The 20,587-nt window shown below is 68.7% G+C and overlaps 4 protein-coding genes across 5 annotated transcripts in view; 2 read left to right on the top strand and 2 right to left on the bottom strand.

Moving 5' to 3' along the window:
* The window catches only part of CLIC3 (chloride intracellular channel 3), a 30,294-nt gene extending 11,391 nt beyond the window's left edge, over positions 1-18,903 (bottom strand). Inside the window, exons 1-6 of one of the 2 annotated variants that reach the window (XM_036416952.1) lie at positions 18,791-18,903; positions 17,963-18,072; positions 17,764-17,889; positions 17,562-17,668; positions 17,299-17,474; positions 17,032-17,209 (exon numbers count right to left, since the gene is read on the bottom strand). In XM_036416952.1, coding sequence (XP_036272845.1) covers positions 17,051-17,209; positions 17,299-17,474; positions 17,562-17,668; positions 17,764-17,889; positions 17,963-18,072; positions 18,791-18,826 — 714 coding nt within the window. In that variant the 5' untranslated portion in view covers positions 18,827-18,903 and the 3' untranslated portion in view covers positions 17,032-17,050. Of the gene's footprint in view, positions 1-16,645; positions 17,210-17,298; positions 17,475-17,561; positions 17,669-17,763; positions 17,890-17,962; positions 18,073-18,790 lie in introns of those variants that run through there. The other variant, XM_045573922.1, reaches the window with a different exon arrangement.
* LOC118707099 (collagen alpha-1(I) chain-like) lies at positions 1,625-7,242 on the bottom strand. Its single transcript, XM_036417002.2, is given in 11 exon segments — positions 1,625-2,284; positions 2,634-2,840; positions 2,958-3,095; positions 3,164-3,266; positions 3,392-3,444; positions 3,447-3,484; positions 3,561-3,664; positions 3,752-3,886; positions 4,058-4,244; positions 6,363-6,547; positions 7,237-7,242. Coding segments are annotated over 11 exon segments (1,803 nt in total). The 3' UTR covers positions 1,625-1,637.
* On the top strand, positions 2,795-13,998 carry LOC118707098 (prostaglandin-H2 D-isomerase). The gene is given in 8 exon segments (XM_045573935.1): positions 2,795-2,804; positions 11,165-11,265; positions 11,746-11,897; positions 12,014-12,090; positions 12,594-12,676; positions 12,679-12,706; positions 13,001-13,562; positions 13,862-13,998. Coding segments are annotated over 7 exon segments (1,053 nt in total). The 5' UTR covers positions 2,795-2,804; positions 11,165-11,169; the 3' UTR covers positions 13,917-13,998.
* On the top strand, positions 14,902-16,478 carry PAXX (PAXX non-homologous end joining factor). Its single transcript, XM_045573843.1, has 7 exons — positions 14,902-15,053; positions 15,118-15,178; positions 15,321-15,370; positions 15,451-15,641; positions 15,723-15,791; positions 16,172-16,256; positions 16,335-16,478. The coding sequence occupies exons 1-7, from the start codon at positions 14,902-14,904 to the stop codon at positions 16,372-16,374; spliced, it is 648 nt and encodes a 215-aa protein (XP_045429799.1). The 3' UTR covers positions 16,375-16,478.
* Positions 18,904-20,587: the final 1,684 nt, after the last annotated feature.

The following is a 20,587-nucleotide window of genomic DNA, read 5'->3' as shown; positions in this document are numbered from 1 at the left end:
TTACCATTTGTTTCGTTCTTTGCAAAACTTTCTTCTTGGAAAAAAGTTTAATAATGAAGAATGCCTCAAAAATGCATTGACCGAATTTTTTGCATCAAAACCACAAGAATTTTACAACAGAGGGATTAAAATGCTTCCTGAGCGTTGGGCACAAGTAGTAGAAAACAACGGCAACTATATTGTTGATTAAATTTTGTTGTATTGTTTAAATAAATTCGATTTAAAAAAGTATTAGAAAACGACATTAATTATTACTAGACCTAATAGGAGGGTTAAAATTCAAATAGCAGTTTTTACCAAAGTATGGTTGTCACTATATTTCAACCCCAGGCCACCCCCAGGCCACACCCAGACCACACCCAGACCACCCCAAGACCACCACCAGGCCACCCCAGACAAACCCCAGGTCAACCCCACACCACCCCCAGACCACACCCAGGCCTCCCCCACACCACCCCCAGGCCACCTATAGGCCATCCTGATGTGGGGTCAAACCCTGGGTTCAAAATAAGACCACCGGAGGCTGATTAATTAATTTAAAAAAAAAAAAAAAAGCAGGCAAGGATTTATTGAACTGGCCAGGACAGCGCTGAGAGCACCACACACAAGTGGTCTCCACACGACTGCACCGTTTCATGGGTAGACAATTCCTTTTAAAGGTTTAAACCTCAAGAATTTTCCTTTTGTTCCTAAAACCCTAAAGACTAAATTCTAAAGACTGGGGACAGCCAGCAGGGTCGGTTCCAGTCACGTCCTGCTGGACGTGGGAATGTGGTCCTGTCTTGCGATAGCGATAACACAGAAGCAGAGCTCAGCAGTTAGTCTCTAAAGGTTATCTACAGTTTCTATCCCTAAAGCTACTGAGTCAGTTGGAGTCATTCTCTCGTGGTCCTGGTCCCAGGCAAGGGAAAATTGCCTTAGCCTCCAGGTCTTCTCCTGGAAGCTGAGGTAAGTACCCTGTGTTTTAATCAGATGCAGGGGCCAATCTAGAAGGGGTCAAATCCCACGGGGCCGTGGGGCTATTGTGAAGGCAGAGGGTCCCTGTGGGAGGAAGTGCCCGGGAGATGGCAGGACAGGGCCCCCCGCATCCCCCCTGGGCGACAAGGACAAGCCCGCCATGCACCCCGCCCTCCGGGGGCCTGTGTCCCAGAAGCACCCGAGGGGGAGGACTGACCACCACCCCCTGGGAGGGAGCCCTGGAAGGTCCCCGTGCCCGGCACCAGCTTCGCACACGCTCCTTCCCCGACGTGGGTCTCAGCCTCTCTGTCCCCCTCCCCCTGGGAGCCCCCCACAGCCGGCCTGGAGGAGCCGGGCAGCCAGCCCCGCCCGCCTCGGACCCCAGCCCGCCACGGCCCCGAGCCCGGCAGGGGGCACGGGAGGCCTCACAGGGCCTGCCCCAGCCTCGCACATGAGGACCCCATCGTCTTGGGTGCCGAGCGCGGGAGCCCAGGCTGAGGGTGCTGGGGGAGCCGTGGACAGCCCCTGCCTGGTCTCCCCACCGCAGTGCCAGGGCCTGGGGGGTGGGAGCCCCCTCCCCCGGCCGACCTGTTGCCCGCCCGCCCCTCCCCCACAGGCTGGTGCCCTGAGTCCCCAGGGCCCGTCACCCCAAGACACAACGCTCGAGTGGCCTTTTCTGTTTATTTACTTAAAACAAACATCTGTGCGCTGCATACAGCTCCAGCTGCAGGCGGCAGGCGGCGGCTGGGTGGGGAGCAGTGACAGCCGGGGGCAGGCGGGGCCCCTGTCCTCTCCTGGCCATTGGGGCCGGCCTCGCCATCCCTGGTACCCAGCCTGCTGCCTCCAGCAGCCCCTGCCCGGCCCACAGGGGGGACCCCCAGCACGAAAGCAGGTCCTGGCGCCCCTTCCAGAACCCCAGCAGGTGGGTGCCCGGGGCCGGGATGCAGCCCCTGAGTTCCGGCCCAGGCCCGGGTCGTCAGAGAGAAGGGGGTCCAGGAGGGGCGGGCACACCCGGCAGCGTCACCCCGGTGGCCCCGGGGTGGGGGGTGGGGGGCGAGCTGGGCGGGTAGAGCTGGGCTCCGGCCGAGGCTGAGGCTTAAGGCAGAGGGGGGGAGGGTGTCAGCCGGCCGGGCGGCCTTTGGCACAATGCGGGGAGGGCGGCCCTGGCCCGGGGCAGGGGCTGGAGCCCTTGGTCCTGGACCTCCCCCTCCAGGGCCTGCTGGGCGGGCACCGGGCCAGCTCTGTCCCCCGAGTTCCACCCCTCCGGGGGGAACTGAGCCGTGCCTGGTGGTCAGCAGAGCGTGTCCGTGTTGAAGGAGAGCTGGGCCTGGCAGACGGCAGACAGGACGGTTAGGGCGGCACCCGGCACCCAGCAGTGCCCGACCCCTGGCCCCAGGTCCGGGCATGCTCTCCCCCTCCCCGCCCTCGCCCAGGGGGGCGGCCTCTGCTCAGCCCGGTGCCCCCACCCCTGCCTGCCTTCCCCGAGGCCTCTCCCAGCCTCCCGGCCTCGAGGGTCTGTGGGGGCCTGTCTGCCGGGGGCGGTCTGTCCCGAGCACGGGGTCCCTCTGTCCCGGAGTCGGGCCGGGAGCCCGCTGAGCCGCCTGCTCAGCCTGTTCCGGCCCCCGGCCCCGCCCGCAGCCCCTGCAGCCCGGCCACCACCCCTCCGGCCGGCTCACCCGCTCCTCCTCGAAGCTGATGAGGCCCTCGTCCTCCGTGTCCAGGTCCTCGGACTCGTCGGCCATCAGCGCCCGCAGCTCGGTGGGGGCGGGCCGGCGCCGGAACAGGCTGAGCAGGCGGCCCAGCGGGGACTGCAGGGCCGAGGGCAGCTCCGTCTCCTGCTGCTCCAGGTTGTCGCTCTGCTTCTTGGCAAAGTTCACGAACACCTGGGGGCAGAGGGGCGGGTGGGGGGGTGAGAGGGCGGGGAGGCAGGCAGTGGGGGGGTGAGGGGTGAGTAAGGGGGTGAGGGGCGGGGGGCGGACCGGCGCCCGCCCGGCACTCACGTTGTCCAGCGTGGTCTGGCTGACCGAGTAGTCCTCGATGCCCAGCACGCCCACCACCTGCTCCATCTTGCTGAACACCTGGGCCAGCGAGATGCGCTCCGACTTCAGCTGGTACTGCACCTTGGTGTGGTGCCGCTCCTGGGCGGGGTCGGGAGGTCAGAGGTTGCGTTGGCCGTGCCCCCCGCCCCCCGGCCTGGGTCCCCCACCTTGAGCACAGCCTCGGGGAAGTTCCGGTTGAAGAACCGCACCACGTCCTTCACGTTGTGGCTGCTCTTGGTCCTCACGGTGATCATGTAGCCGTCCCCGAACCTGCCGGACGGGCCCATGGCCACAGCCGCACTGCCGAGAGCGGCCACCCCGTACCCCCACTACGGCCGCCGCCCGCACCCACGGCCGCCGCCTCCACCCACGGCCCGCCGCCCGCCGCGCCTCACCGGTTCTTCAGGTGCTGGATGCTGCCCAGACAGCGCAGCCGCCCGTTCACCATGATGGCCAGCCGCGTGCACAGCGCCTCGCACTCCTCCATGCTGCGGGCGAGGGCACAGGCTGGCACGGGGCAGAGGGCAGAGGGCGGGGCGGTCAGAGGGCAGGCGGGGGGCACACCTGTGCGAGGTCAGCACCACGGAGCGCCCCGTCTTGATGAGGTCCAGGATGAGGTTCCAGAGGAAGCGCCTGGCCTTGGGGTCCATGCCCGTGGTGGGCTCGTCCTGGGGGGGCACTGGGCTTAGCGGGCACCCCGCCTGCCGCTCCCTCCTGGGCTTGCCCAGAACCCAGGCAGGCCGGCGCCGGCTCACCAGGAAGACGAAGGCCGGGTACCCGATGAGGGCGATGGCCGTGGACAGCTTCCGCTTGTTGCCGCCGCTGTAGGTGCCGGCCGGCTTGTCCGCGTACTTGGTCAGCTCCAGCTTGTCCAGTGCCCACTTCACCACCTGGGCCCGGGCAACCATCAGAGGCCCCGCCCACCGGCCCCTCCCCTCCCCTGACAGCCCCGCCCCTTCACTTCAGCTCCGCCCCTCCCTGCTGGCCCCGCCCCTCCCGCCCTGCCCCACTCCTCCTGCCGCCCCCGCCCTCCCTGACGCCCAGCCCCGGGGCGGCCCCATCTGGGCCTCGTCCTTCCAGGGGATGCCGCGCAGCCGCGTGTAGAGCTGCAGGTGCTCGCGGGCCGTGAGCTCGTCGAACAGGGCGTCGAACTGCGGGCAGTAGCCCAGGCTCTGCTGCACCTCCAGCGGCTCCTTGAGGATGCTGTGGGCGCAGGCCGTGAGCATGGGCGCAGCCAGCCTCCGCCGCCTGCTGCCCACCCAGACCCACCCGGCGCCTGCCCGGTGCCCCCCAGACCCGCCGGGCAACCGCCCAGAACTGCCCGGTGCCGCCAGACCAACCTGGACCTGCTCAGACCCGCCCGGCACCCGCCTGCCCAGTCCCGCCAGTGTCCCCCAGACCCGCCCGGCATCCCCTCAGACCCTCCGGTGTTCGCCAGATCCACCCGGCGCCCCCTCAGACCCGCCCACACCCGCCAGGCGCCCGCTCAGACCCTGCGGTGTCCCCCAGACCCGCCAGGCATCCCCTCAGACCCTCCGGTGTCCGCCAGACCCACCCGGCGCCCCCTCAGACCCGCCCTGACCCGCCTGGCGACCTCTCAGAACCTCCGGTGTCCGCCAGACCAGCCCGGTGTCCCCTCACACCCGCCCTGACCCACCCAGACCCGCCCGGCGCCCCCTCAGACCCTCCGGTGTCCGCCAGACCCGCCCGACGCCAGACCCGCCAGGTGCTCCCTAAGACCCGTCCTGACCCGCCCGTGGCCCCCTCAGACCCGCCCTGACCCACCCGGCGCCCCATCAGACCCTCCGGTGTCCGCCAGACCCGCCCGACGCCAGACCCGCCAGGTGCTCCCTAAGACCCGTCCTGACCCGCCCGTGGCCCCCTCAGACCCGCCCTGACCCACCCGGCGCCCCATCAGACCCTCCGGTGTCCGCCAGACCAGCCCGGCGCCCCCTCAGAGTCGCCCACAACCGCCCGGCGCCCACTCAGACCCGACCACACCCGCCCAGCGCCCCCTCAGACCCGCCCTGACCCGCCCACACCCGCCCAGCGCCCCCTCAGACCCGCCCTGACCCGCCCACATCCGCCCGCCGTCCCCTCAGACCATCCGGTGTCCGCCAGACCCGCCCGGCGCCCCCTCAGACCAGCCCACACACGCCCGGAGCCGCCTCAGACACGCCCTGACCCGCCCAGACCTGCCCGGCATCCCCTCAGACCCTCCGGTGTCCACCAGACTCGTCGGACGGCCCCTCAGACCCGCCCAGACCAGCCCGGCGCCCCAGACCCGCCCACAACCGCCCGGCACCCGTCAGACGCGCCCACAACCGCCGGGCGCCCCCTCAGACCCCCCCAGACCCACCCGGCGCTCCCTCAGACCCTAGGCGCCCACTCAGACCCTCCGGTGTCCGCCAGACCCGCCCAGAGCCCACTCAGACCCCACCAGACCCGCCCGGCGCCCCCTCAGACCCGCCCACAACCGCCCGCCGTCCCCTCAGACCCGCCCACAACCGCCCGGCGCCCCCTCAGACCCGCCCTGACCCACCCACACCCGCCCGGCATCCCCTCAGACCTCCCCAGACCCGCCCGGCGCCCCCTCAGACTCTTGGCGCCCACTCAGACCCTCCGGTGTCCGCCAGACCCGCCCGGCGCCCCCTCGGACCCGCCCACATCCGCCCGCCGTCCCCTCAGACCCCCCGGTGTCCGCCAGACCCGCCCAGAGCCCACTCAGACCCCACCAGACCCGCCCGGCGCCCCCTCAGACCCGCCCTGACCCACCCACACCCGCCCGGCATCCCCTCAGACCCTCTGGTGTCCGCCAGACCTGCCTGGCGCCCCCTCAGACCCTCCAGTGTCGGCCAGACCCGCCCGGCGCCCTCTCAGACCCGCCCACAACCGCCCGGCGCCCCCTCAGACCTCCCCAGACCCGCCCGGCGCCCCCTCAGACTCTCGGGGCCCACTCAGACCCTCCGGTGTTCGCCAGATCCGCAAGGCGCCCCCTCAGACCCACCCTGACCCACTAGCTGCCCCCTCAGACCCGCCCCGACCCGCGCGGCGCCCCCTCAGACCCGCCCTGACCAGCCCGGCATCCCCTCAGACACTCCGGTATTCGCCAGACCCGCCCCGCGCCCCCTCAGACCCGCCTACACCCGCCCTGAGCCCCCTCAGACCCTTCGGTGTCTGCCAGACCCGCCCAGCACCCCTCAGACCTCCCCAGACCCACCCGGCGCCCCCTCAGACCCTCAGCGCCCACTCAGACCATCCGGTGTCCGCCAGACCCGCCCCGCGCCCCCTCAGACCCGCCCTGACCTTTCCTGACCAGCCTGGCGCCCCCTCAGACCCGCCGACACCCGCCGGACGCCCCGGCACCTGTGCCTGTTGACCTTGAGGAACGCCTCGCCGCCCGTGGTGCTCTCATCGCCCGTGAGCATCTTGAAGGTGCAGGTCTTGCCGGCGCCGTTGACGCCCAGGAGGCCGAAGCACTCGCCGGGGCGCACGCCCAGGCACAGGCGGTCCACGGCCAGGATGCTGCCGATCTTCCGCGACTTGTACACCTGCCGGCGACGGGGGGGCTCAGAGGGCCAACAGCCCCACACCCACCTCCCCAACCCACTCCTCCCCACACTCACCTCCACACCCCCTCCCCTCCCAACACCCACCTCCACAACACTCCCCTCCCCACACCCCCTCCATACCACCTCCCCTCCCCACACCCACCTCCACACCCCCTCCCCTCCCCACACCCACCTCCACACCACTCCCCTCCCCACACCCACCTCCACACCCCCTCCCATCACACACCCACCTCCACACCCCCTCCCCTCCCCACATCCACCTCCACCCCTCGTCCCCCCCCAAAACCACCTCCACATTCCCTCCCCACACCCACCTCCACACCCCCTCCCCTCCCCACACCCACCTCCACACCCCCTCCCATCCCCACATTCACCTCCACACACAGAGAGACACAGAGACGTGCACACACAGACACACAGAGACATGCACACACTCACAGAGACACATAGACCTGCACACACAGACATTCACATGCACACATGTTGCACACACAGGCACGCACACAGACACACGTTTCACGTACACATGTTTCACAGAGAGATGTGCACAAACATGTATACACACACGTGCACACATAGACATGAACACACAGACACACAGACATGCACACAAAGAATTGCACACAAAGACATGCACACTCTTTGCACACACATAGAAACGCACACACCTGCATGCATACGCACTCATGCACGTATGAGCGCCATCTGGGGTGACGAGCCTGTGCCAGCTCACAGCAGTGGCTGAGCCTGCTGGGGTTCAGGACAGAGGGGGCAGCCCGGCGTGACCGGGCGTGACCGGGCGTGGTCTGGGCTCGGCGTGGGGGGGTGAGATCGCCTACGTCCCCCTCTAGGTTTTACAGATAAAGCTGCTTGGAGCCCTGATCCCGGTCAACCTGCTCATTTCTGGGGAGCGGGAGGGGGCACGTGAAGGGGGACCCCCAACATTTCCCCATCTGGGGGGCAGAGCAAGACAGCCCCGGCCCTCAGCTCCTTGCCTGGCACCCCACTCCTCCAGCCAGGAGCCTGCCCAGATTCCCGGCCCCACCCTGCCTGATGCCCAGGCTCAGGGAGCTGAGAGGCAGCTGTGGCAGCTGATGGAGCCCGGCTGGGGGGCCAGGCCTGGGGACGGGGTGAGCCCCTGGGCAGTGAGCCCCTGCTGCTCTCCCACCTGCCCCCATCCTCACTCCTCGCCAAACCTCCCTCCCCAGGGCCAGGCCACGTCCAGGCACAGCCGTCCCCGGGGCCTGGCCCCATCTGTGCCCACACCCTCCCCCAGCGGGCACACACTGGGTGCCCTGAGGAGCCGGCCCAGACACCGGGCGACCGCATGGGGTGGGTGGCGGCATCCGGAGCGCCGGGGCTGGCCCAGGCGGTGTCGGCCCTCACTGGACCCCCCAGAGGGCGGGGCACCCTCCCACTTGGGGCGCCCTCCCGCCTGGGCCCCCTCCCGCCTGGGCGACCACCCTCCTTGGTGCCCTCCCGCCTGGGCACCCTCCCTCCTGGCCGGGCCCCGGGGCCACAGAGCTGGCCCTGCCCTCAGGATGCGGAGCCCCGGGGGGCTCCCTGCCCCTTTGAACAGGAGCACTAGGTGCTGGGAGAGAAAAGACGATTTATTCAGGAGCCGCAACCACAGGCCATGCTCACAGCCGCCAGGGCACGGGATTTGGCTTGGTTTGGTTTCTTTTTCTTTTTTTTCTTTTTTTATTTTATTGATTTTCTTACAGAGAGGAAGGGAGAGAGATAGAGAGCTAGAAACATCGATGAGAGAGAAACATCGACTGTCTGCCTCTTGCACACCCCCTATCAGGGATGTGCCCGCAACCAATGTACATGCATCTGGCCGGAATCGAACCTGGGACCTTTTAGTCCGCAGACCTACGCTCTACCGCTGAGCCAAACCGGTTTCGGCTGGTTTGGTTTCTTACTGACTTTCAGAGAGAGGGGAAGGGACTGGGAGGGTGAGAGCAGAGCACGGATGGGACCCGCAGCCTTAGGCCAACACCCACCCACTGTGGGCACCGGCAGGCGGGCCCGGAGCTCAGGAGGGGGAGGGGGAGCAGAGGAACCGTGGGGGGAGGGGTCTGTACACGGATCCCCACGGCCCATTCCGACAAGACCTCAGACTGGTCCCGACTGGTGAGAGCCAGCCTGGTCCGTCCGTCCTGGTTAAGGTTGAAAGTCAGCCCGTGCCCGAGGGCCGAGCCGGGGCCTTGTGAAGTCAGTCCCTGGGGTTCCCACGTGAAGGTGCTGCGTGCCCCACTGGAGCCCGGCCTCCCAGCGTGCAAGAGCCGCAGGGGACAGAGCCAGCGGCCCTGGGGCCGGCTGACGGCTGTGGGGACGCTGCTCCAGTTGTGTCCTGCCCGTCCCCGGTCAGGCTGCTCTCCAGCTCCGGGAAGAGGGGGGGGTCTGGGGTGGCCTGGTGGTGGTCTGGGGTGGCCTGGGGGTGGCCTGGGGGTGGCCCGGGGTTGAAATATAGTGACAACCATACTTTGGTAAAAACTGCTATTTGAATTGTAACCCTTCTAGTTTGGCCCCTGCATCTGATTAAAACACAGGGTACTTACCTCAGCTTCCAGGAGAAGACCTGGAGGCTAAGGCAATTTTCCCTTGCCTGGGACCAGGACCACAAGAGAATAATTCCCACTGTCTCAGGGATAGAAACTATAGATAACCTTTAGAGACTAACTGCTGAGCTCTGCTTCTGTGTTATCGCTATCGCAAGATAGGGCCACATTCCCACGTCCAGTAGGCTGTGACTGGGAACAGACCCTGCTGGCTGTCCCGTCTTTAGAATTTAGTCTTTAGGATTTTAGGAACAAAAGGAAAATTCTTGAGGTTTAAACCTTTAAAAGGAATTGCCTACCCTGAAACGGTGCAGTCGTGTGGAGATCACCTGCGTGTGGTGCTCTGGCAACTGTCCTGGCCAGTTCAATAAATCCTTGCCTTCTTTTTTTTTAAATTAATTAATCAGCCTCCGGTGGTCTTATTTTGAACCCAGGGTTCGACCCCACAACAGGGTGGCCTCTTGGTGGCCTGGGGGCAGTCTGGGGTGGCCTGGGGTGGCTTGGGGGTGGCCTGGGGCGGCCTGGGGGTGGTCTGGGGCCGCCTGGGGGTGGCCAGGTGGTGGTCTGGGGTGGCTTTGGGGCAGTATGGAAGTGGCCTGGGGGTGGTATTGGGGTAGTCTGGGGGTGATCTGGGTGTGGCCTGGTGGTGGTCTGGGGTGGTCTGGGTGTGGCCTGGGTGTTCTGGGTGTGGCCTGGGGGTGGTCTGGGGTGGCCTGGGGGTGGCTTGGGTGTGGCCTGGGGTGACCTGGGGGTGGCCTGGGATTGAAATATAGTGGCAACCATACTTTGGTAAAAACTGCTATTTGAATTGTAACCCTCCTAGTTTGGCCCCTGCATCTGATTAAAACACAGGGTACTTACCTCAGCTTCCAGGAGAAGACCTGGAGGCTAAGGCAATTTTCCCTTGCCTGGGACCAGGACCACGAGAGAATGACTCCAACTGACTCAGTAGCTTCAGGGATAGAAACTGTAGATAACCTTTAGAGACTAACTGCTGAGCTCTGCTTCTGTGTTATCGCTATTGCAAGACAGGACCACATTCCAACGTACAGCAGGACATGACTGGAACCGACCCTGCTGGCTTTCCCCAGTCTTTAGAATTTAGTCTTTAGGGTTTTAGGAACAAAAGGAAAATTCTTGAGGTTTAAACCTTTAAAAGGAATTGCCTACCCTGAAACGGTGCAGTCGTGTGGAGACCACTTGTGTGTGGTGCTCTTGCGGCTGTACTGGCCAGTTCAATAAATCCCTGCCTGCTTTTTTTTAAAAAAATTAATTAATTAGCCTCCGGTGGTCTTATTTTGAACCCAGGGTTCAACCCCACAACAGGGTGGCCTGGGGGTGGCCTGGGGTTGGTCTGGGGTGGTGTGGGGATGGCCTGGGTGTGGTCTGGGGGTGGCCCGGGGCAGTTTGAGGACGGGGCAGCGCCTTGTACCCCAGTGTCTGGCGCAGCAGGCGAGCGGCCGCCTCCCCCCCAGCCCTGTTCTGGCCCATGCCGCTCAGGGACGAAGCAGCCTCATGTCTGCTGGGTAACTGAGCTCAGCTTACAGGCCTCTTGGGGTGCCCCCAGGCAGCCTCTTGGGGTCCCCCCTGCACCGGGCCTGAGGTCCCCGGCCCCCTTGTGCCCGTGAGTCCGGAGGCAGTGCCAGGGCCCAGCACCTGTTTCTGGGGGGTGGCAGGAGGGGCCCCCACCCCAGTGTCCAGCACACCCCAAGGCGGCAGCGGCCTGCAGGCCAGGGACAGGCAGGGCTGCAGTTGAGTGCCCTCCCCCATCAGCACCAGGGCAGGTTCTGTCTCTGGAAAGGGCCCTGCCTGCCCCCAGCCCCAGCCCCCGGGCAGATTGCCTGTGGGATCGGAGCCTTTGCGGGAAGAGCTGGGGGTGGGGGGAGCTGAGGTGTCATGCGCCTCAGGGCCGGCCTTGGCTCTGGGCACAGGCCAAGCCGGGCCCTTAAATAGGGTCCTCCCGGCTCTGCCGTCGTGCAACTCGCACTTGGCCTCACTGCTGCTCCTGCCTCCAACTCTGACAACCGCTCAGCCACGATGGCCGCTCCGTGCTCCCTGTGGATGGCGCTGGTCCTGCTGGGGGCCCTGGGGGTCCTGCCGGCCCCGGCTCTGGCCGGCTTCCAGCTGGACCAGGTGGGGCCCCTGCCGGTCCCCCGGGGAGGGCTCTGCGGAGGGAGGGGCTCTGCCTGGGCAGTCCCCCGGGGAGAGGACCGACCGGCCACGCTGCCCTTCCTCCAGCGGGGAAGCCCGTGTCCACAGGCCTCACACGGGACCCGCAGACACGCCGGCCCCCTGCCTGCCTACCCTCCAAACAGTCACCCTCAGAGCTCGGGGTGCTGGGGGGCGCAGGCACGGAGCTGGGACACCCCCCGGCGGGAGATGCAGACAGGGCGGGGCTGGGGGGCCGCAGACTCCCGTGGGCCTGGCACTGGGTCCGCCCGCCGCCCTGCCCTTCCCTGGAGCATCCAGAGTCGTGGACACCAGCGGCCAAGCTCCAGCCCCCCCAAACGGCCCAGTGCCCTGAGCTGCCGCTCCGCGAGGCGCTGGGCGGGGGGCAGACTGGCCACGGGACATGGAGGGCGGGGTGCCTGGCTGATGGGGGTCTGTCCGCAGTTCCTGGGGCGCTGGTTCGCCGTGGGCCTGGCCTCCAACGCCAGCTGGTTCCTGGAGCAGAAGGACTCCCAGTCCATGTGCCTGGTCGTGGTGGCCCCGGCCGAGCCCGAGCAAGGGGATGGAGTCCTCAACCTCACCACCAGCTTCCCCAGGTGGGGTGGGGCTGGGGGGGCATCGGGCTGAGGGCTCCCCCAGGGCCCGGCCTGCCCCCGTGGCTGGCTGCCGGCCGGGAGCCCCACGCTTGACCCCGACAGTGCCCTGCCCGCAGGAGAGAGGAGTATGAGACGCGGAGCATGCTGCTGTCGCCAACGAACACCCCCGGCCACTACACCTACACCAGCCCCTGTGAGTGACACCCACGCCGGCGGCCTGGATGCACTGCGGGTGACAGCACCCCAACCCAGCAGGCTGAGGGCCTCCCTTCCGAGCTGGCCTCTGGCTGGATCTGCCCGAAGCGGGGGGTGGGGAGGTGGGGGTGGGGGGGACACCAGGACCTGCTGTGGAGCCAGTCCTGCTGGCCCCGCCCTGCCCCCTGGGGTCTCCCCAGACCTTGCTGCTCCCCCTGCTGGACGGGCAGGCGACAGCACCCCATCCTGGGCTCCTCCCTCTCCGGGGCGATGGGTCTCCTTCCCCCTTTGAGCAGAGGGGCTGGTGGCTGCACCCTGACCCCCTCGTTGTCTGAGCCTGTGTGCTGGCTGCCCCCGGGCTCCGGTTTGGGAACGGGTGGGGGTGCGGGGGTCCCCTGGCTCCGGCAGTGCCCAGGCTGTGCGGGCAGGAGGTGGGAGGGAGGGGGGGAAGGCAGCCGGAGGTCGGGGCAGGGTCGCCCATGTGGTCACTGTGGCCCGCAGTCTGGGGCAACACGCAGGACCTGTGGGTGGAGGAGACGGACAGCGAGTATGCACTGCTGTACACTGTGTGCGCCGGCGAGAACACAACGGCTTCCACTTGGCCACGCTGTACAGTGCGTGCCCGCCTCCCCCTACCCTCCTGACCACCCTCCCCGCCCTGTCCCTCCTCCCCTGTCCACCCCCCAGCCCCGTACCCCCCCTTACCCCCTAGCCCTGCCCCCCACCCCCGCCCCGTACCCTCTACCCGTACCCCCCTGCCCCGCCCCGAACCCCTCTGGCCCCCTGCCCTGTACCCCCCGCCCCGTCCTCCCTCCCCCGTACCTCCCCGGCCTCAGGCCCTCGGGAGGGGGGCACGCCCACGCGGGGAGGCAGATCTGAGGCCTCCGGTCCCCGTCCGCCCCGCCCAGGCCGCACTGAGACCCCGGAGGACGCTGTGAAGGACAAGTTCACCGCCTTCGCCGCCGCCAAGGGCTTCCCCGAGGAGGACATCCTCTTTCCGCCGTACACGGGTGAGGGGCCACCTCGGGCGGGCAGCGGGCTGCAGCCGGTCAGAGCGGACAGTCTCCTCGCTCCCGGAGGCCAGACCACCCTGAGCAGCGGCATGGCCTACACAGGGGGCCCTGTCCTCCCCCACGACCGTGGCCCACAGCCCCCCTCCAACCAGCACCCCCGGGGGGCCAGGCCCTGTCGGCCCAGACTCAGGCGTCTCCAGCGGGTGGGGGCGGGCGCTGTGGGCACCGCGGCAGCAGCACTTTGGGGCCCGAACGTGGGCGCCCCGAGGCTCAGGCCCTGGGCCCTGGGGGTCAGGCCGCCTGTCTGCAGCGGGGGTTGGGGAGGGTTGGGAGTGATGGAGCTGGGGATGGGTGAGAGGTGGGAGGGGAGGGGCGGGAGTGGCCCTGACCCAGGCACTGACCGCTGCCGTCCCTCGCCTCTTTCTCCGCAGGCAAGTGCATGGATGTCTCGCAGTAGGTGAGTGGGCTGTGGGCTGGCCTCACCCGCCATTCAACCCGCCATGCAAGGGGGTCCCTGGCCTGCAGGGGCCAGCCCAAGGGGCGGGACTCCCCCGTGGGGTCCAGCGAGGCAGGAGGGGCTGGGGCTGGGGTGGGATCTGATGTGGAGGTCCCAGGAGACCTTGGGGCTTCCCCTCCCCGGTAGCCTGGGCTGCTGGGGAGGCTGCAGATCCTGGGATGGGTGCACTGGGGTGCAGTGGGGCGGGGCAGTGGGGAGGGGCAGGGCGGGCCGCCTGCTCCAGCTCCTCCTGTTCTCAGGCAGGTGACGGGCCCTCAGGACCTGGCCGGCCGCCCTGCTCCATGCTCTCGGTGACCCCGAGTCCCAGCCCTGGCTCCCCGACCACCACTCCGGCCCTCGGCTTTGTCCTCCTCTGAGAATAAAATCTAAAGCAGCTGGCAGTGTCTGTGTGTCTGTCCTGTGGTCGGTCACCTGAGGCCGCCTGGGCCTGCTCTGGCCGCTCTGCCTGGGGGCCTGCTGGGGGGGCAGGTCAGAGGCGGGGTGTCCGCCCTCCCCACTCAGGGCAGATGACCACGGCGCTGAGACCTGAGACCTGTGCCTTCACCCCCTGGGGCGGCCTGAGCCCGCAGGCCCTGCCCCCCCTCCCTAGGCTCCGGGCGCAGGCCGGGACGGGGAGCCAGGCAGCGGGCTTTGGGCTGGTCCACGTCCTTTATTCAGTCTGTGTCGGCGTGTCCGGCATGAGACGCTGTTTGTCTGTGTCTGAAGGCTCCTGAGCGATTCCTCCGGGAGGGCGGAGGCCGGTGTGCAGTTCCCGGTGCGGCCGCCGGGGCAGCCACCGAGGGACGCAGATGCACAGGCGGGGCCGGGCTGGGTCTGCACGCGAAGGCGGGAACCCCGGCTCCCGGGGCGGGAGGAGGGGGCGGGCGAGTGAGGCCCCAAACAGAAACCGCCGCTCCGCGGTCACAGGCGCCTGAGCCGCCACCACGCGGCGCAGCCCAACCTCGATCAATCCCGGAGTCCCGCCCGAACTAACCCCCGCCCCCAGCGACACAGCCCCGCCCCGCACTAAGGCCCACTCCAGCGACGTGACCACGCCCCAGGTGTAGCCCCGCCCCTAGTATTCGCACGGTTACTAAGCTCCGCCCCATCCCCCGCCTTGATATAGCCCCGCCCCTAGTTTCCGCCCCGTGACGAAGCCCCGCCCATACACTATCACCCGGCACGGGCCTGAGTCTGATGGGCCCGGCGTAGGCCCCGCCCAGGGCCCGCCCCCCGCGCAGGCCCCGCCCCGCCTCTTGCCCTGCGCAGGCGCTTGGGCGCTTCGAGCGCGGGAGGGAGCATGGCCGCGCCGCCGCGTTGGGCCGCGCTCTGCACGCTGCCGCCGGGCCCGGGGCCCCCGCGCTTCGTGTGCTTCTGCGAGGAGGAGCGGGGCGAGGAGGAGCGGGGCGAGGAGGAGCGGGGCGCCGGGGGCCGGCGCGGCTTCCGCCTGCAGTGAGTGTGGGCCCGGGGGCGGGGCGGGCGGCTCCCGGGCGGCCGCTGACAGTCCCTCCCGCAGCGTGACGGATGGCGCGCGGCTCTGGAGCACCTGCTTCCCGCCCGCCCGCCTGGCGGCCCTGGTGGGTAACGGACCCCGCGGGTGGAGGGCGGGGCGGGCCCTGTCCCCGGCTCTGAGCTGTCGCCCTAAGACGGGCTTGGGGTCCAGGGTGCTCCGGGTCGGGCAGGTTTGGGGTGCCTCGGTGACCGCCCCTCGCCCTGCAGAACGCCCGATGCGGCCTGAGCGCGGCAGAGGACCTCGCCCCCCAGTTCAGGTGAGCCCCGAGCTGGTGGGACGGATGGGCAGGCCCGGAGCCGCTGGGTCCGGCCCAGCGCTCACCTCCTCCCTCCCCAGGGCAGCCTTCCAGCGGCAAGCGGTGGCCTTCACTCCGCAGGGGGACGGGGCGTCCCTGACCCTCTCTGGGGGGCCCTGGCCGCTGGACTTTGACCTCTCTGAAGTGCCGGGCCCCGAGGCTGCCCCCAGGCTGCAGGCACTGACGCTGAGCCTGGCCGAGCGTGTGTGCAGCCTGGAGCGGCAGCTGGCAGGTAGGATCGGGGAGGGCGTACCCCACAGTCTCCCTGGGTCCCAGGCGGTGCCTCCATTCCTGGCCTCCCCTCCCCTCGCAGCCGCAGAGGAGACGGCCGCCAGCCCCAGGAAGAGCCCTCGGCCAGGGGGGCCTCTGCCCTTCTCACCAGGTAAGGCCTCCCCGGGGCCGGGGCCTGGGCTGTGCCCATGCCTCTGGGACTCGTTTTCCCCAGAACCATGGTGGGCAAACCGCGGCTCTCGAGCCACATGCAGCCCTTTGGCCCCTGGAGGGCGGCTCTTCCACAAAACACCACGGCCTGGGCAAGTCTATGTGGAAGAAGTGACGTTAGCAGAAGTTTAAGTTTAAAAAACGTGGCTCTCCAAAGAAATCTCAGTCGTTGTGCTGTTGATATTTGGCTCTGTTAGCTAATGAGTTTGCCGACCGCGGCCCCAGAACAAACCCCAACTCCAGAGAGGCGCTGTCTGGGGCAGCGGGATGGGGGGGCTGGGGTCCCATGGTATGCAGACCCCCTCCCTCCTGCTCCCCCAGACCCAGATTCTCAGAGAGGCGGCCCTGGGCCTGGGGTCAGGAGGCGGAGCCCCGGAGAGTCCCTCATCAACCCCGGCTTCAAAAGGTGCCGCCCATGCCCTCCCCCTGTGCCCGGGGCCACCCCTCCCCTCTGCACCTCCTCACACACCCTCTTCCCTCCCAGTAAGAAACCGGCCAGTGGCGTCGACTTTGATGACCTCTGACCCTGCTGCGGAGAGTGGGGTCCCGCTGCCCGGAGTTTGCCTGTGAGAAGAGGGGCAGTCTCGAGGTCCAGCCTCCGAGCCCCTCCCCCGTTCAGTAAACGGCCGGCCGGTCAGGCGAGGCTCTGGCTCTGGGGGCTGGCTGGCTGGGAGAGGGGTCCGGCGTCGTCCCCCATGGCCCTGCCACCTGGGTGTGGGCCACAGGCCGGTGCCAGCCCAGGAGCTGCCTGGGGGGGGGGCATGCAGGGCTGGGCCGGGGCTCCCCAAGCCTGGAACTCCGTCCTCCCCTGGGGCACACCCCTCTCCCCCCGCCCAGCAGGGCATGGCCTCGAGCACCCCACAGCCTGCACACAGGCCCTGGGAGAGATGGGGGTGGCCTGCTGCCTGGGTGGGGCTGAGGAATGCGGGCCACCCCACCCACTGGCTGGGCGCCCTCAGGTGCTCGGGCTGGGCTCTGCTCCCCGCCCTCCTGGCCATCCTGCCGCTCCGCCCCGGACTGACTGGTTTGGGAGCCTGATCCGGTCCGTCCTCCCCGGGCAGGGGGATGGGCGGCGCCCGACCAGTCTCTGCCCCTGTGGCTCTGGGCTGTCCGTCATCCGAGCAGCCCACCGGGGGGCGTCCGGCCCAGGAGGTCAGTGGCTTCATGGGGCTGTGGGGGCGCAGGGGCAGGGGCGGGGGCTCAGCGGGTGTGCACCACCGGCCGGTAGGCCGCCAGGATCTCGGCGCTGTGCGGGCACGTGTACTTGAACTCCTTCTCCTGCAGCGCGCTGTCCAGGTAGCGGCGGACGCCGCGCAGCTGGGCCGGGATGGGGGCCCCCCGGAAGTGCGCGCACACCGTCTGCGGGGAGGGGGGCCCGGCTGGGTCAGGGCCTCGCCGCCCGCACCCCCCGCCTGCCCGCCCGCGCCCCTGGCCCGGCCCCCGCTCACGTCCGCGATGTGCAGCTTGGGCAGCAGTCCGCAGTCGGCCAGCGTGAGCCGGTCCCCATCCAGGAAGCGGCGGCGGGACTCCCGCAGCCCCGGCTCGCGGGCCAGCTCGTCCTCCAGGGGCGCCCGCAGGTAGCCGTCCAGCCTGGCCAGGGCGCGCAGCAGCTGCTGGTACAGGGCTGGGGTGCGGGCGCCCGGTGAGTCCCGGCCCGGAGGGCGCCCCCGGACCCTCCCCGGGGGACCCTCCCCGAGGACGCCCCCCTCACCGTCGTCCTGCCCGGGGGCGGGGTTCTTGATGAAGGCCGAGAACTTGCCGAAGACGTCGTTGCCCGCCGTGGCGGACGCCCGGTAGCGGGGCGCCAGGCTGGGGAACCTGGGGGGGGAGGGGAGAGGGTCAGACCCTGGCACTGCCCACAGCACCCACCGGGCTCTGTCCTGGGGCCCCTCCTGCCGAGCCAGGACGCTCACGCGGGGGGTCCCAGCGTCTCCTCCAGGAACTCCTCGATCTGCAGCGTGTCCGTCTTGGCCTCGCCGTTGTAGAGCAGGATGGGCAGCTGGGAGCCGGGCGCAAAGTCCTTCAGCACGTCCAGGGACCTGCGGGCGCAGGGAGCGGGGTAGTGGCCAGCGGGGAGGGCGCAGGGGCAGGGGCAGGGCCCGGGGTGCTCACCTGCGGGTGTCCACGGTGGTGAGCATGAAGGGCACGCCCTTGAGGAGCAGGATCATGAAGAGCCGCTGGCAGGAGGGGCAGTGGCCCACGCTCTCACAGTCCTCGCTCGCCTGCGGGTGGGGGTGGGGGTGGGGGTCAGAGCAAAGAGCAGACAGGTATCCTGCCCCCAGGCCAGTGGGGCCTGGCCTCCCGCTGCCAAGAGGCTGGAGCCCGGCCAGACTCAGAAGCGGCTGGTGAGGGTCCTTGACGTGGTCCTGGGGGGGGAGGGCCCCGGACCTGGAGGCTGGGAGCGGGCACGGGGCCGGTGGACTCTGGCGCTGGGGCCTGGCCCTCAGCCCTTATCTGAAGAGCCTGGGTAGAGGCCAGGGCCCTGGGCTCCAGCCCCACAGGCTGGTTTTGGGCGGGGTCGGCCCAGGGAGCTGGTTTCAGAATGATTCACGGGACAGCCAGCCGGGCACCGAGGCCGGGCACCAGCCGCCCGCTGCCCAGAAAGTGCCAGAGGGCCGAGGACACCCCTCTGGCATCGATCCCCAGCTCCCCGCCGGCCTGGCCTCTGGCCACCTGCTTGGCACCTCCCTGCTGAGGGGCTGCCCGGCCCAGGAGCCCAGGGGGCGTTGGGACAGGGCCACCCTTAGCCCTTTCGGGGCCCTTCTCCCCTCGGGCTAACCCCGTTCTATTCAGCTCCCGCAGGGCGCCTGAGCCCGCCCACCCCAGGGAAGGGGCGCAGACACTGCCACGGAGACCCACCCTGCAGCCCCTTTCCCCCGAGACAGTGGCACCCACAGAGCTCGTCCCGAGCCCCCGCCCCGCCCCGCAGCCCGCCGGCACCTTGACGAAGAGCTGGAGCTTGGCAGTCTGGGCCATGGTGGAGCCACAGTGCTGGGCGGGGCGCGGGGCTCTTTAAGGCTCTGGCCCAGGCCCCGCCCTCTGGCCCAGGCCCCTCCCTTCTGCCTCAGGCCACGCCCTCCGTCCCAGGCCCGGCCCGCGGAGCCATCTGGGAGGCGGGAGGCCGGCGCTGGCAGCGGGGGGTCGTGTCCAGGCTGAGGATGCGGCCTAGGGGAACCGCGTGGAGGGGCTGGGCCTGAGGGTCTGAGTGTGTCAGGGGGTCCCGGGGAGGTGGAGGCCGTGATTAGTGGACTAGGAGCCATGACAGCGGGGGGGGGCGGGGTCAGCCTGGGAGGCAGCACTGGATCATCTCACACGCACACACACACCCTGTGCAGCCCGCTGCCCTGGAGGGAACACCCGGTGTAGGGCGGTTGGGACCCGGCCAAGGAAGCTGGGAGCTGGCAGGAGGGAGGATCAGCTGGGCCCCGGCCTCCGTCCCCCTTCTGCTGCCTCACAAGAGGGTGAGCCCCAGAGAGGGGGCCTCCTCCACCCACTGACTCCATCGGGCCGACCCGCTGCCCAGGTGGGGCCCCTGCCCGCCGAGCCCGAAGACCGGCCCGGCTCAGTGTCCGCCCGGGACCACGGCCTCCCCTCCCAAGTGCCGGGCTCCTTCCCTCGCCGCTAACGGGAGGGGCTCGAGGCCATGACCCCTGGCCCACGGGCTGGCCCTCCCCACCCGCAGCGGGAGCCGGGAACCAGCGCCCACAGCCCTGCAGGCTGCACCTCCTCACTCCTCCCAGGCGGCCAGAGCGGGATCTGCCTGACGCTCCCCGCCCCGAGCCACAGGCCCTGCGGGGCTCGGCTCTGGGGGCCCTTCCCCGACCCCACGGCCACCCGGCTCCTGGGCCCAGGCCACGCCCCAGCCTGGGCTCCCGGTGGAGCGTGGTGTCCGCTCCCCTCGGGGCCTCCTGCCTCCCGCGGGCGTTTCGGGGCCCCTCGGCCGCCGGGGGCTTGCCCTGTGCGGGTCCTGCCCCCGAACCCTGGCTCCCCGCGGCTGTGAGAACACGCGCCCTCAGCCTTGTGGAGCCGCAGCTCCGAGAGTGCAGACGGCCGGGCGGCAGGCCGGCACCGTGGTCCCATGCCGGCGGTGTGTGGGGACCGTGCTGGCAGCCGGAGCCGGTGCTCACGCGTGTCCTTGTGGATGCGGAACGGGGGGGGGGGGGTGCACCAGCTCTGGGACAGCCCCTGTGTCTCACTGAGCGTCCGTGGGGCTCAGAGCTGGACGCTGCCCCCTTGTTCACACGCCAGACACGCATCCCAGCACCTCCAGGGCAGCCGCAGTGGAGTCTTTAAAAAGGGGTTCCAGGAAAGTGAGGTCCGGCTGCCCTCACGGGAAGGGAGACTTGGCCCTAGCCAGCAAGCCCAATGGTTAGAGCACCGCCCAAGTACGAACGGGTCTCGGGTCCAATTCTCGGTCAAGAGGGCAGGCCTGCCCGGCCGGCGCGGCTCAGGGGTTGAGCATCGACCTCTGAGCCAGGAGGTCAGAGTTCGATTCCCAGTCAGGTTGTGGGCCAGATCCCCAGTGTGGGGTGTGCAGGAGGCAGCCGACCCATGATCCTCTCATCATGGCTGTTCCTCTCCCTCCCCTTCCAGAGATGGACACTAATAATAAAGAGAAGCTGCCCGTTCCAGCCCCCGGGGGCCCTTCCCAGCAGCATCCAATGGCTCTGCCCTGCAGGCTCCTCCGGGCGGGGAGGGGACACGGGGTGGGCGGGGCCTCAGCAGGTGCTTCCCCGC

This window comes from Pipistrellus kuhlii, unplaced genomic scaffold (assembly GCF_014108245.1).
Source record: "Pipistrellus kuhlii isolate mPipKuh1 unplaced genomic scaffold, mPipKuh1.p scaffold_m20_p_57, whole genome shotgun sequence".
In the NCBI taxonomy this organism is placed as follows: Eukaryota; Metazoa; Chordata; class Mammalia; order Chiroptera; family Vespertilionidae; genus Pipistrellus; species Pipistrellus kuhlii.
This window is presented reverse-complemented; position numbering and strand designations above follow the sequence as displayed.